Below are 15,620 nucleotides of genomic sequence, written 5' to 3'. Positions count from 1 at the left end.
CCTGGTTGTGGATTTAACTGCTTGGTCTATAAGACCATCACTGACAGCATGAATAATACAGCCCCATCTCTGAGAGTCTGAGTTGAAAAGTGTCTCTCTCCATCTCCCCCACTCAGAATCAGTGACTGTGATGAACCCTCTAATGGTTACATTTATTAAAATTATACTAATTGTAATCATGCTTAATAATTAGCTTTACAGTGCATTATAATTGGGTTAGGCTACAAGATGGTTCTGCCGAGGTGCTATAATTTATTTGATTTAATTATTCAGAGAAGCCCAAATGGTTTGACATTTAATATCATAAAATCACCGAAGTATTAAAACTGAGATAGCCATTGTCTTTCGAGAAGGTCATTTGCTTCTCTCCATGAGATATATGATGATTATTTTCCAGTCTATTAAGCGCCTCTACTTAGCACAATTAGCTACTCGCACAAAGGTTAAAGAGAGCGACCCCCCGCCCCCCTTCACTGTGGTCACAGTGCATATTAATGAGCAGCTGCAGTGGAAGGCTAGTAGAGGGGCCTTATCAGAAGGAAGGAGAGGGAGAAAGAAACACAGAGAGAGAGACTAGCTCTGGCCGTTAGAATCAAACACAAAGTAAACACACAGTCCATCGTGTCTCACTCACTCCCTCCTCTCTTAAAATAATGATGACCTTGTTCTGTCCTGGGTTATTTTTCTCTCTGCAGGCCAATCCATGCTGTAGCGGTTAGCAGTCTCCCTTATAGCTGAGGTCTTTCTGTGCGAGTGGGGTGAGAGAGGGGCCTTCATGCCCTTTCGTGTGCACTTACACCATGTGCAGATGCTGTAAGTGCAAATAAGCAGAACAAAGAATGGAGCTGAGCCTCACACAAGGAGATCCACAACAGAGCAGACCACAAGCTGGAGGAAGGCTTTAACATGCAACAACAAATGGAGAGAGAATCCAGGAAATGCATCAAACTGCTTTCATCTGCACTCAGTTCAGTTGTGTTTTCAATAGCATTCCCGTCCAAATTCAAACCAGCTGCCAAATGATTTTTAAAAGCTGTTTAAAAAAGAATTGTTCTGACTAAACAGTTCAGAAGTTGAGGTGACTCAAGATGTTGTTTTCTGATATGCTGGACAGGGTTTGCTACAACAGCTAAGAAAACAGCATTCAGCATAACTTTCCTTATCTGTACGTGCCAAACCTTCACTTCAATGTATACTAATGAACCGACACACACTGGAAATACAACCTTCCCCGAAGGGTGACGTTATGTTCCCTATTTCACACAGCGACTCAGCCCCCACTCTGCTTCCCTGGACTAAGGGTTCAGGCTGCTTAATGACAGCCATTAGGAGAATGCAATCTGCAAAGGTTGGGAGTAAAGCAACAATTAACCCTCTCCCCAAGGGAGGCACATGGAGTGTGGCCCAGAGGGAGCTCCTCCGCTCCTCATAATCACAGCTCCTCTATGCCTTGTCCTTCTGCAGCCGGCCAGAGAAGCAGAACATGTCTAGAGAGCTGAACAGGAAACCCCAAAGCATTGCAGAACAGCATCCAGGCTTAGAGCTCACACCTACATAAAACACCAGAGAACAAAGAGGAAATAGTGTTGAGTCATACATTGAGAAACAAATAGTACAATGAAACCAGATGGGCAAGTCCACCTTGGAACTGATGTTTATGTAACAAGCATCTTCAAGTTCTGAATGTTCTGAGAATTAAATGCATGTTAATTTGCTTAATAATTAATAATTAATTAATTAATAATTAACTGAAAGTGTTGCTTTAAAAATAATAATGGCAGAGAAAAGTATTTTCTGACATTAGATTCTAAATGTAAACCTAATTCCAAAAACAGTAGGTAAAAGGCAAATAAAAACAGAAAGCAGCCAATTGTAAACTGTCTTTTATAGGAATTTCATTGAAAACAGAACAAAGAAGAGATATTTAATGTTTTACCTTATCGACTATTATTTTTCAGTTGGATATAAAGAAGCATTCATGAAAACCTCAGTCACCACTGAGAAAAATTATGTGAGCAAGTGGTTCAGCTGTTTAATAACAACATTTCTCAGCACACAATTGCAAGGAATTTAAGGATTTCACAACCTGCAGTCCATAACATTATTAAAAGATTCAAAGAGAAATCTCTGAGTGTAAATAGTAAGGCCAAAAACCTGGGCTCAGAAATACTTCAGAAAACCCCTGTGAACACAGTTCGTCGCTGCATCTACAAATGCAAGTTGAGACTACTATGTTAAGTGGAACCCGTATATCAACAACATTCAAAAACACTGCCGTCTTCTCTGGGCCAAAGCTCGCCTGGGATAGGCTGAAGCAAAGTGAAAACGTGCTGTGCGTCCACTTTTCAAATTCTTTTTGGAAATAATGGACATCGTGTTCTCTGAGCCACAAAAAGGAAAAGGACCGTTTCGAATGTTACCAACGCTCCAAAAGTTCAAGTTTAAAAGGCAGCATCTGTCATGGTATAGGGATGTGTTAGTGCCAAAAGCATGGGTAACTTGAATGTCTGTGAAAGCAGCATATGCATTTTTGAGCAACATTCTAGATAACGTCTTTTTCAGGGATGTCCCTGCTTGTTTCAGCAAGACAATGTCAAGCCACATTCAGCATGTGTTACAACAGTAAGGTTGTGTGCTAAGAGAGTGCGAGAGATCTGTCTCCCACTGAAAACATGTGGCACATTATGAAGCACAATATACAAAATTGCAGACCCCAGACTGTTGAGCAGCTGAAGTGTTATAGCAAGCAAATGTGAAAAAGAATCCTCAGTTCCAGCAAGATTACTGAACGTTGTAAAAAGAAAAAGTGATGTAACACAATGGTAAACATGCCCCTGGCCCAAATTGTGGAACATATTGCAAGCATCAAATTTAGAATAAGCATATATATACAAAAAAACAATGAAGTTAATTAGTTTCCAATTGAATGCAGGTCGAAAAGGACTTGCAAATCATTGCTGTTTGTTTTTGCTCACATTTTTCCTGCTGTTCCAACTTTTTTGGAATTGAGTTTGTACATAAACTTCATTAATCTTTTAATTCATTAAGGAAATTGCATTACATCTTCTCAGTTCTCAGAACAAAATGATGGGGGCTGCTGACAGGTCAGTGTTAATTAAATTTTTATCATGGCTTAACCATTTAAAATCCAAGCCTTATTTAATCCCAAGATGTATTATTCAGTAATTGCATGGACTACAAGGACTATTAATGTACTACAAAGCAAGTTTGTCTTAGGTGTAATAAGAGTTCTGACCTGCTGGTAATGACCTCCTGGCCATTTAAGGGGTTTGTTTAGTGGCGAAAACACAAAACATGTATAAAGTATATGAAGTATACAGTACTGTGGAAAAGTCGGAGACCACTCTTCATTTATCTAATTTCTAGTCAAAAGAGCCATTATGTACAAGCTATTCTTTTTTTCAGGAGAGATTTCTGAGGATTTTAGATACAAGATTATCCAGAGGAGGTGTGGAAAAATATCCCTGCAGATTTTCTTGAAAAAACTGAAAGCAAGCATTCCCAAAATCTTGTTGAAAACCTTGGTATTGTATTCAGTTGTTCCTGATGATGAAAAATGTGTACTTAATGGCCGTTTTAACTGTAAATTGAATAAATGAAGGGTGGTCTCTGACTTCTGCACAGTACTGTATATTGTTTCTTAGGAAACCATTACCCTGTGAATAGTTATCTATGTTTGAGATGACTGTGAGGTTTTAGTAATCAGTATTTGTTATTTTTCAATTCTATAACGTGGATGTGGGAGGCTCAAAAATGTAAGTAGCACAGTAAACTGTGGTTAGTTAATGATGGGAGTGAGGTTGCCTGTGGTGTCAATCCATGCTTGTGGTAATGTTATTTAAAACAGCACTGTTTAGGCTTGCACAGCGCAGACAGGTTGTCTGAGAGAGGATATTAAATCCCAGACGAAAAAATATTTTCATGAAGCTTAGTGCCACACTGCGCAAAATAGCTATGGTTTAGCATATACAGCAAATATGTCACTCTCTACAAAATGTTTTTACAATTACAGAGTACATGCTTGTGGGAAAGAGAAGGTTGTTTTGGGCCAGTTCACTATAGAATTAATACTTCTGGCCTTTTGGTTTGGTGAAAATGGGAGACTGGGAGGTGGCATTTCATGCTTCCATGTTTACAGGACATATCTTTGTAAGGACTGTTGTAGCAGCAAATGTAAAAGTACTGCATGTGAAAGGATCCAGTTTAGCACATTGCTGTTGCAGCTAAGTGGGTCAGAGATTTTATGAATATCTATGACAAAAGTGCTTGCTTTACATTTCTGTAAACCAAAATCCAGACCAGTGCCTTTTCTGGTATCTGTAGGGAACTCCCACTCTAACTGGCTCGGGAAGGTTGATTCAGCCCTTCTGTTTCCTACGATTCCAAGAAAAGAGTGGGGACAGCAAGACCACAGAAACTGTAAACATTTTTTATTCATATTCAATTACAGATTAAAAGGCTGCCAATACAAATCAACATAATTACCGTGAGACAAAAGCAAACCTGCCTTCAAGGAAATATGTAAAATGTAGATTGTATTCACATACATTTACACAACAAAGACCTTTCAAAACAGTAGTTTATGATTCCATCAAACTGGATTCTAGTAGAGAACTGTAAGCAGAAGCCTGCTGCTCACTGAAAGACATATGCCCATACAACAAGAAAACATGAGCTAACTAAACACCATAGGGGAAATAGGAGTGTAGAAGAAAAACACTATCTACAGCTAGGATAATGCATGGATTGCAGACAGCTGGCCTAGAAACTCCAGCAGGCCAATGTTTCTAAAATAAACATGGCTCGGCTTTGGGATCATCCAAGGAGATGAAACCTACTCTACAATAAAAGTGATCTGCAGTGTGGCTCAGACTGGAAAAAAAACTCGCAGCATCTTTCGTTTCTTAAATAAGCAGTGTCCTGTTTCTGGCTCGGACCAGAACATCTCATCAAGTCCAAGAAAGTATGTGTCATCCCTCAAGCCCAGCAGGCTGTGTACGGGTTTGTGGAGTCAGCAGCGGTGCAGGGAACAGGGGGATGGGCTGCTGCTGGGCTGCAGTCCCGGCTGAACGGTGTGTGGGCTGTGATCGATGCTCAGTTGACCGCTTTTAGCCCTCACAAGTCCAGCTGAACACTCTGCCCCAGGCATCACCTACCAGCAGTGTGCCATGAGTCCTGCACACACACAGACAGAGGGAGAGAGACTGTGTATAGGATTTCATTAACCCTTTAACACTCAGGCTTCCTTTACTCATGTCTACACTTTAAATCCACATGTTTACATTTTAAACAGTTTCCAGGAACACTTATAAATGTGTCACAGTGTTGAGCTGTCCTCTTGTTTGAGAACAAATTAGGGAAAGTTTAACTGTAACATCAAATAAACATGGCTGTTTAAAACTGGAACACCATGAAATAAGTCTTGTCTTTAACATGTTTGTTTGATGCTGCAGTCAAGCTTTACCCAGTTTATTCTCAAATAGGGGAACAGCTCAACTAAACACTTTAGCACAAGTTTAAAAAGTGTTTACCGTGTATAATCATTTTCATTTTCCAAATTGTTTATGAATAAAAATACTTTTGAATGTTGACATGCAAATGCGCCGAAGGCTGGCTTTACACTATGGAACTTTCATGCTGGTTGCATGACTGGTTGCAACATAGTTTCTGTGCAACTTGACAGTGAAACAATTCAAAAACAATAAAACATAATCACTCCACTAGTTAGACAAATTAGAAGCTTGTATTTTTTGATACATTGTATTGTTCTTGCTAGTTAAAGTGAACTGCAAAGTTTACAAACAATGTTGCATTTATATGTTTGCAGCGTTTTTGTTATCTTCATATTTTTTCTAAGCTGTCATTGCCATTTTGTTCTTTATCTATATAGCTAAAGAAGAAGAAATGCTAATACAAGCAGCCATTTATACAGCTGTTACTGTTAGCTGGCTAGTTAAGGCAGCTGATGACAGAAACGTTAGCTTTGTTGTCATAGTTTAGGAAATGGAAAAAATAAAAAGCGGTTTAACCGTCCGATAAAATATCTTCTGTTATATTTTCTAGTCCACTGATCCACTGTGATCAACTGTTTAATAGCATGTTGTTTGACTTGATCACATGATCTGTTACTGTCTTTTTGACTGGCTGTTTTATGAAACTTATTTCACAAAGTTGAGCTGCTTGCAACTGTTGTGGCTGAGTTTCAAATGAGTTGCAGGACGCTATATAGAAAACTCAAGTTCGGGTTTAGTTTCATGTAGGTTTCAAGTAACTACAGTTGCATGAATTCTTCACAGTGTAAAACCAGACTAAAGGCTTAATGAGTAGTGGCTATTCATGCAATGAGATCGCTAAAGATCCAGTGAAATTCTCAAAAAAAAACAACTTTATTAAATCAGGCTCCAAACATCAGGCTTTTATGTCTGGAAGAGACTGGCCTGTCAGCCATACCTGGATATGGCCAGTGCAGAGACAGCAGGGTTGTTCTTGTATCGGCGGCGGGAAATGGCTTGACTCCGGTTCAGCTCTCGACACAGGACCAGGTGTCTCTCCCACCTCATGCGGCTGTGCTCTGAGAGAAGCACACAACAAGCAGAAGAGTGAGAAACGAGCCGCTGCTTTTATTAATGGTCAGCATGTTGTTAAATTGAGAAAAATACATCTAATATAAAGCCTTCACTGTTACAAAGAGTTCCCCCAATTTAATTTGTGCATTGTGATACTTATATGCTCTGACGCTGTGCTGTAACCAATGTGCACCAAATTGGATTTGGGTATTATTGCTTTCTAAATTGCATGCCTACATCAGCGAAATTGCTCATCAGTGTTTACCGGCTGTATGTTTAATAACTTTGCCCCATAATTCCTTGCAGCTAGCCCTAATGCCTTGCACAAACAGTGCACAATTATGAACTTTTCTCTGGATCCCTTCGAGTCAAACTTCCGGCTCAGTGTCTCAGCCATGACACTTAAGAGTAGATACAGTATAACTGGATTTACAAGCAACGTTTTTGAAAGACGCCCTGTGTTAGATTCCTATTTCATTTCACACATTACACGGATATTAAAAATAGCCACTTTTATCATATCACAGTGTTGTTTTTTCCCAGTACTACAAGAAAATTTTTGTTATATTGTTTTCATGGACCTCTGCATTAGATGCATTAGAGAAGCTCATGGTTGAAATGGTCTTATAACCAGCCAATCTAATCCAGCACAGCCAGAGGCAACTAAAGACTGAAGAAATTCCAGGCTCTTGTTCAATGCCGCTGTTAAGGTGAAGTGTATTAGTGTTACCTGTGTCTTCAGCAGACGGGGATACAGCGTGCCCCAGAGACTCTGAATGCTCCTTGTGTCCAGGTAATTGTACCTTTGTATATGCAGTCTTCCATATCTGCAAGAGAGTCACACGGCTAATGAAGAAAAAAAAAATCAAACGCAATAGAGGCTATAATCATAAATCAAATCTGTGGGCCATTGATGTAGCACAGGTCCATGCTCCAATTTGATGCCTAATTTAGAAACCATTTTGATTTAATAACTGCTCTTAGCTCATCTAAAGTGAGCATATGTTACTCCCACTGCTTCCTTGGGACTCCATATCACAGCCCGTGAGGCCTTTTTCAATACCATAGTCATCATATTTGAATATTTTGCAGCAGTATTACCTGACTATTAAAAAGAAGAAGAGGAAGAACAGGAAAGATTTATTACCTACACAGAGAAGTTACTTGTTGGAGAACTATGCTCATTTAAAAACTCATGATAGGGTCTAATAATCAATAATGCCTAAAGCAGAAAAGTCCACAGCTTCTATAGATCTGCAGAGCTCTCACCCTGACGACGCCGTCCGCACAGCCGGTGATGATGACGTTGCGCGAGTCCCACTCGTACTTCTGTGTGAAGCAGCAGCACTGGATGCTGCCCTCTGGACCATATGGGGTGTTTACAGAGGCTAGCAGCTGACCCTTCATTGTCCACAGGTACAGATGTGTCCCTGAACATGACACAATCTCACCCTGAGATAAAAAAAAGGCAGAGAGAAAGGCGTTAACGAAAAATATATATATATATTAGGAGTGCACCAATAATGTAATTTCTGTCAAGATTATGATAATCGATAATTACCACCATACTGGGACTGATACCAATAATCAATCATTTTATTTTTTTGCCAAAAACGTGAGACCCTAGCAGATACTTTTATCCAGAGAAACTTACAGTTGTATCCAAAAGTTTGGGCGTCCCTGGTCAAATTACATGTTTTGTGGATTTTCTAAGTGGAAATAAGAACACATCCTCTACAGAGAACACACTTAAATGCACAATTATAATGCTCTATTAATGTATAGTACTGTATAGTAATGTATTGTAGATTTTAACATATTGGGGAGAATTTTAAACACATATTGGGAATGTTAAACTCAGAAAATAGAAATTGTGTGCTAAAAGTTCACAAAAATTACACATTAATGCCTGTTGAAGATGTATGAACTTATTTTCATTTAGAAAATCAACAAAACATTTAGTTTGACTAAGGGTGTTCAAACATTTGCATATGACTTTACAATGTAATTAATAGAATTTATGGTCTTTCTGTCTGGACAAACTACCAGTTTCCCACGTGCAGGGCTGTGGGCTTCAGTGGGTGTGCCATGTCATTGGTTGTAATTATGGGACAAAAAAAAATTCAATATTGGACCTATAATGATAATTCAATTTTACACTGACCACTAGTAAATCATGCACCCCTACCAAAAATATGCGTCAGGCTTTGAAAAGTTTAGACGTGACCAATTCTTACTACCCTCAAAGGGGAATGTAATTAGTATATGGATGCTGAAGAGGAAGTGATCTGAAAGTGCCTATAATTCATGTAAGGATCACATTTCAATACAATGTCGGGAATTCATTTCCTCTGTTCCAGACGTGAACCAGACAGAGAAGTGTGAGAGCTTCGGCTCCAGTGTGGAGGGAAGGATGTGCCCTCCCCTTCCTCACCGTGCTGGAAGGTTCTGGAATACCCCCAGCCTGTCTGTGTGACCTAGAGCACAGACAGTACAACTCCAATCACTCAGCACACTGAGAGCTACCCAGCAGTGTGTGCTCACCGCAGTGCTCTATTACAGAAGATAAGCAGCTAAAGATGTACCAGAACAGTAGAGTACAGACACACTATGTTGGAGTGAGAGGATGTAGAGGCAGGTGGGAAACTACAATGAAGAAGCTGCAAATTGCACGTGTGTAAACTCACAGTCAGATCATTGATGGCCAGGGCAGACACACCAGAGGAGTGTGTAGGTAGCTGTGTGATGTAGCTGAGCTCCTCTAGGTCCCATAAAATGCATGTCTGGTCCTGAGAGCCACTGATTATCACACTGTGCGCCTCTGACGCTACCACACAGGTGACTGTATCTGTGTGTCCGTACAATGCCTGTGAACATGATTAAAACACACTGTCAGAATAAAAACCTACAATTTCATTTTTACTCAATTTTTCTCCACTATTTGTCAAAGCCAGTTTACACTGTCTAACCGGGTCCACCGTTGCACGATGCTACAGACTCCAAAAAACATGAAGCCAGCCACTGCATCTTTTCGAACTGCCCCTAACGCAACCTCACTGGACAGCTTAACATGCATGTAGGAAAACACTAACTTCAGCTAGCATACACCCATGTTGTCCTGCATCATACTGAGTGATGAGGGAAGAGGGAGGGCGATCCTCCACCCAGAGAAAGTGAGGTCAATTTTGTTCTTGTGATGGTTACATGTTTGCGCCATTTGGGAGAGCTGGAAAAACTTAATTTCTGTTAATGCTACTTGAAAAACCTGAAAGCTTTGTCAAAATTTCTACTAGTTCATAAATACCGAACTTTTCACACAATATATACATATATATTTTTTAAATAAAGGTGCCAAAAGGTATATTTGGACAAACAGCCATTATGACCACTATGGATAGTAATTTAGACGACTGTCCTTGTACTTAATCGAAAAAAGGCAGATGCTATTTACTCTAAGCATAAATAGAAGTATGTTGCTATGTACACTTACATTCAGTCTTCATAACATCACGTTATCTACACTTATGTGTGTTATTTTATAATTTAACATGTTAATCAAAAATATTCTGGAATTAAAAATAGTAACCCTAACCACATTTACCAACTGTTGCACTTGTCACTGTCCTGTTGGTTTAATTTCCTTTGGCTAAAAGCAAAAACTATTTAAATGCTAAAAACTAGTTGAATTCATAATACTACTTTTCATCATTTCTTAGACTCAACAGATATTTGCACAATGATGTGTCTGACCTGTTTGAGTTTCATGTGCTTGAGTTTGTCCTTAATGATGGACACATCCCACACACACACCACCGAGCTGCTTCCAGCTGTGATGAGGGTGTTGCTGTTGGGACAGGCAGCACACACAGCCTCGCCCCAGTCTGATAGACCTTCCCACACTGCAAAGTCCTGATACACAGAACACAAGCCATAATTTAACACATACTTCAAAAAAGTCAGTGAGAGAATGAATGAGTAAGTCAGTAAATGACTGAATGACTGGATGAATGTAACATATAAACACCTTCTCTGTTGTGTAATTCCCAAATGAGCATGTGTTGTCATAAAAACCCCAGCAGAAGTATGTATTCCAGAGCGGAGGCATAAGCAACTTGTTCTTCTCCACGACCAACATGTCTTTCTCTCCACAAACAATCTGACCAACCGGTCCATGCATCAGCTCTGGGTGGATCCACAGAGAGGCAGCATTATTTTCACAGCAGCTCAGCATTACAGTAAATGGCAGATTATGTAATCAAAGCGTCTCTTGACATCTACACTCCAGCCTGTACTCACTTTCTATTGCATTTTTGAATCAAATAAATTGTCGGCTGCATTACATGATTAAAAAAACATCAAAGATATAACTGACCAAATATTGCAATTGGAAATTGCTGTAGTGCAATACAGTGGTTTTTCCTTGTGGATCACATTGATGACAAAGTGAAATGTAGGATGAAATAGAGAAAGGAGGAAAGAGAGTTATAGAGTTTGAGACAGAGAGAGCGAGCGAGAAAGAGAGAGAGAGAGTGAGAGAGAGAGAGAGAGAGAGAAAGAATTTTCATCTCATTTTCCAAAGAGACCCTTTTGGGATATTGAGATTATTAAATAAGCCTCAGTGGCAGCATCATCAAGATGCGCCTAACAAATAGAATGAGCTGCTGCCCCTCTGCCTGAGAAAATTAGCCCATGAACAGTCTAGCCAGCATCTTCACTGAAGCTCCTATTGTTCCCAGCGGACATGGCCCCATCTTGTAAAAAAATAATTGAGGATGGGATAAAATAATAAGGTGGCTAAGAATGATTAAATGAGGGTATTTCTCAACCACACTTCCGCATAATTTCTTCTTGAAGTCTCGGCCTGCGCGAGGAGCTCTGTACCTTTTACGGGCTGGGCCGAGGGCTTCAGTTTGTCCAGTCTGAAGAAAAACGGAGTGATGTGATTGGCTCCAGATGACTCTTTGCTTATAGAGCTCTTGTGTGCAGCGCGGCTGGGGTGAGGCTTGGTGAAGAGCTGCCAAACAAACATTTATTATCTTAATGACTGTTCCGTTTATCTAAAGGATTTACCCACTGAAATTCTGACGGGCTGATTATTGTTGTTAACTCCAGCACTTCAAACTGATGTTATACTTATGGCTTCTTTCCCCAAACACAGACTAAAATATAATAATCAAACATAATTCAGGACTAAAAATTATTAATAAAATTACATATAAAATTCATACACGGGAAAGAACTTTCAACGACAGTATTTTAGTCCATGAACTAATTTATAAATCTTGTACAGTTTATAGTAAGCAACACTCTGCTTTGGGTTATTATTATTGAGTGCTTGAGCATGTATGTGTGAGTGTGATGTCTGTTCCTCTTGGTTTAGTACTTCAAGTGTGCTAAAAGCAGGTTGTGTTACTGAGCACCTGTCTGGGGATTTGACCAAAGTTGCTGACGTAGCCGAGGACAGTGTTTTTCTTCAGTGGGTTCTTCATGCTCTCTGTGTCGTGCTTGTCTGTGTAGAAGTAGGGGTGGAAGGTGTTGAGGGCCTCCACTGCGGCCGGACCCTGCTGTTTGTAGCCAAAGATCAGATCAATCCACAAGTGCAGGTTTGCACTCACATAATCACTCTCCAGAGCCTGGGGAAAGGCCACACAAAGTCAATGACCACATCTAGGAGCCTGGAAACTAACGCAAAGCCAAAATAGAACTATTTTCCCAATTATGCAGTAATAGCTTTAGCTGACAAATGCTAGGGACTTTAAATGCGAAACAAAATTCTGCTTGCACAGGCAACATTTTAATGCTTGTGTGATTATAAAGGCAAGAAAAAATATTATTGCACTTGAAACTGGGATAACATTAAAAACACCCGATCCTCAAGATCATAAGAAAAGTTCAAGGCTAAAGATCTTTTTTTTGTTGGTGTTTATATTTGTCTTCTTTCTTGTTCGATGAAACTTTGCTGAAGAGGGCATGAGGGCTAAAGCAGTCCTAATAAGACTATTCTTAATATGGGGGAAACAAGCCAAGCAATAGTAAACGAATATATCAACAGCAGTGGAGGGTCCCTATATTGTCTTTAGTTCATTTGCATATGAAGGAGAATGAGAGGACAAAATAGCTCATTTTGTGTGAACTGGAAACGATACAAATATTGCTCAGTAGATTGGGAACTGATAAAGCCTGGCCCTTATATGCCTGCAGGCATAGCATGGTGAAAAAGAAAGCATTCATTCCAATAAGCAGCAGGCTACAGTAATGGAGTTATGAGAGAGTGCAGATATTGTGCTTGTGCTGAATTGGCCCTGTTATCATGTAATGACAATGGCGTTAAGTAGAGTAATGGGGCTTTCTTGATGAACTCAACAAGTGCCTATTATCTCCACAACAGCACAAACTAGAGCTGAGCCAAAAGCATTTAACTCTTTCCAAATGCATCCAGCAGCATACAAATGCCAAAAGGTGTTTATACAGAATAGAAATGCCATGGTGATTTTATTTTTGTTATACGCAGTGTGTTCAGGACTATGGCTGTGGTGACAGCCTCTATCAGGGGGAAGAGCAGAATGGGAGATGGTACTGTGGTGCAGAAGCTGCTGATGTTGTGAAACTGGCTTGACAGTCATTAACTAACTGAAAATGCTGAGATGGATTACTGACTTCTCTGTGAATCCGGATGAACTCCTGTGGGTCTCCTTTGGCCCATGGTGGCAAAACCACATCACCCAGAGAGGTTCCGTCCTGCATGCAGCCTGTAATCGCAAGCAAATAAAAACAATATAGCGTCCAATAAAATAAAGTGTATTTAACTTGAAATGCAACTACCACCAAAGACATGCTTATGTGCTACATGTGTGTTTCCCAAACTGGTCCTCAGGGCCAACCAGACCAGTTACAGTTTTCCTTCAACCTTATGTGTTGTAAGTTTGGTTGGAGCAAAAATGTGGAGCCTTTGAGGGGCCCTGCGGACCGGGTTAGAAAACCCTGCACTATATTATCTGATCTTTCACACAGACAGAAATTATCTAGAATGTGCATGATTTATTTTATTTAATTCATCTATTTGTTTGCCACTAAGCTACTTATCTAAAGACCAAAGTCAAAGTCTCACCAAACTCAAAGTTATTGGAGTTGACAAGGAAGTCTGGCAGGTAGTAAAATTCTGGAATGAGCTCTCTCACATCACTCATGTTGTCTCTAGAGGCCGATTCCCACTCTTTCTGCATGCTGTGGAACATTCTCTCAGGAACATCAAACGATCCGCCCTGCATATTCCCGTAACAACAATGACAGAAACACAACAGTCATTTACAGGCAATGTAAGAAAAAACAAGCCAAGTTAACCGAATCAATCATTTTAAACCTTAATCAAGGCCATCATGGTGGAGGAAAAACAACACTGCATCTCCCAGTGACAGCACTACAGTATATTGTTATTTACTTGCTATAGCTTAGTTGAGGTTGCTGCTTCAAAGCAAGGTGTCTAGAGAGAGACAGTCCAGAATCAATTCATCAGAATTGACTGAGGCTTTTTCCATGGGTTTAATTCCTGATGGAAATCTCCGGAAAACGTATGTAATTTGCAGTAAAAAGATTACCCTCATTGAATGAAAGTAATAAATACTGTACATAGCAAATGCAGTTAGTGCCCCAAATCTTGTTATGAATATTACTGTACAGAGGAAAGCTGTTCATGTGTGGAAAATATCATTGTGAAGCGTCATCCTAATATTTGTATTGTGTTATACAGAATATTAAATATGCATGACATTTTATTTTAATCAATTGGTTCCTACTCTATAAATAAGATATTTTTAAAGAACAAAACGTGGCTTTGCACATCACTGATGCCAGAGAATTTATTTGCATATATATTAAAATTCTCACTTTAATTCACTTTTGCAAAAACAAAACAGTTCTTGCAAATCCCAACAAGGCAAAAAATAATGGAACTCCTTTCATTTAGTAAGCTTATTTGCAAAATTGCATTTTGTAGAAGACGTACTGACACACTGTGTTTTTTTAAACAGTGAAGCTCCGGATTTTTGCATCATTTAAGAATGAAACAATACGCTCAGTACCATATTATTTGACAACCAGAATGTCAGGAAGTCATTTTTCAGTGTGTATGCAGCAGAGTTTTACCTGCAGAGAGAGGAAAGTCTGGGAGAAAGGCTCCATCCTCACCAGGTAGGATGCCACTATGATGGCTGAGGAATAGTGTGTGCAATAATGACACTGTGCAGAAAGATCACCTGTAACAGTGATAAGCAGCTCCTTACAGCATGAACAGCATAAATTCCTGCATGAACGTTAATTATTTTTATAAGCTTGTAATGAAAGTGAATTGTAGTCTTACCATCATTACTCTCTACTTCATTATATCGCTGAATGAATTTCTCTCTCCTTTTTTCAGTCTGTGCACCCACTGGTTTGGACAGATCCCTGAATGTTGTAGGGGATGACAAATCCAGTGTCTAACAAGCAAGGAGGGTAGTAAAAAGATTAAACTCAGTGATAACGTAAGGCTGGCCCAGGTAAAGTAATCTATCAGTATAATCTCTTCCAAAGAAAATTGATGAACAGACAGTTAGCAGTAATGCACCGATCTGATATGCTCGATAAGCACCAGTACTAACTGCATTAAACGGATCAGATATTGGCCATTTCAACATTTGATAGTTTCTTAGTAATGTTTATATTAAAATTGTTAAACAATATAACTGAAAACTGTACAATACCATATATACACACACACACACATATTTAATATATATATATTTAATATATATATATATATATATATATATATATATATATATATACACACACACACATATATATGTGTGTACATACACATGAACTGTGCAAAAGTCAGAGACCACCCTTCGTTTATTTAGTTAATTTAACTATACTATGTACTATGTACTGTAACTGTACTATGGCCAATCAAAATGATTGTGCCCTCCGTCAAACACTGCCTTATTTTTTATCAGTCTATGTTATCCATCATTGCCTCAAGCCTTCAGTTCTGCA

General features: G+C 39.3%; 1 protein-coding gene across 4 annotated transcripts in view; it reads right to left on the bottom strand.

Annotated features, from left to right (window-relative positions):
- Positions 1-4,436: 4,436 nt before the first annotated feature.
- wdfy4 (WDFY family member 4) overlaps positions 4,437-15,620 on the bottom strand; it is a 63,439-nt gene continuing 52,255 nt past the window's right edge. For all 4 annotated transcript variants that reach the window (XM_036574158.1, XM_036574159.1, XM_036574160.1 and 1 more), the window contains 13 exons: positions 14,944-15,061; positions 14,730-14,839; positions 13,696-13,849; positions 13,245-13,336; positions 12,008-12,220; positions 11,469-11,601; positions 10,612-10,769; positions 10,338-10,496; positions 9,275-9,454; positions 7,857-8,039; positions 7,318-7,414; positions 6,472-6,592; positions 4,437-5,196 (listed from right to left, as the gene is read on the bottom strand). In XM_036574158.1, coding sequence (XP_036430051.1) covers positions 5,130-5,196; positions 6,472-6,592; positions 7,318-7,414; positions 7,857-8,039; positions 9,275-9,454; positions 10,338-10,496; positions 10,612-10,769; positions 11,469-11,601; positions 12,008-12,220; positions 13,245-13,336; positions 13,696-13,849; positions 14,730-14,839; positions 14,944-15,061 — 1,785 coding nt within the window. In that variant the 3' untranslated portion in view covers positions 4,437-5,129. The remainder of the gene's footprint in view (positions 5,197-6,471; positions 6,593-7,317; positions 7,415-7,856; positions 8,040-9,274; positions 9,455-10,337; positions 10,497-10,611; positions 10,770-11,468; positions 11,602-12,007; positions 12,221-13,244; positions 13,337-13,695; positions 13,850-14,729; positions 14,840-14,943; positions 15,062-15,620) is intronic.

This window comes from Colossoma macropomum, unplaced genomic scaffold (genome assembly GCF_904425465.1).
Source record: "Colossoma macropomum unplaced genomic scaffold, Colossoma_macropomum, whole genome shotgun sequence".
Lineage (NCBI taxonomy): Eukaryota > Metazoa > Chordata > Actinopteri > Characiformes > Serrasalmidae > Colossoma > Colossoma macropomum.
The sequence above is the reverse complement of the archived record's forward strand: the minus strand, read 5'-3'. Positions and strand labels throughout refer to the sequence as shown.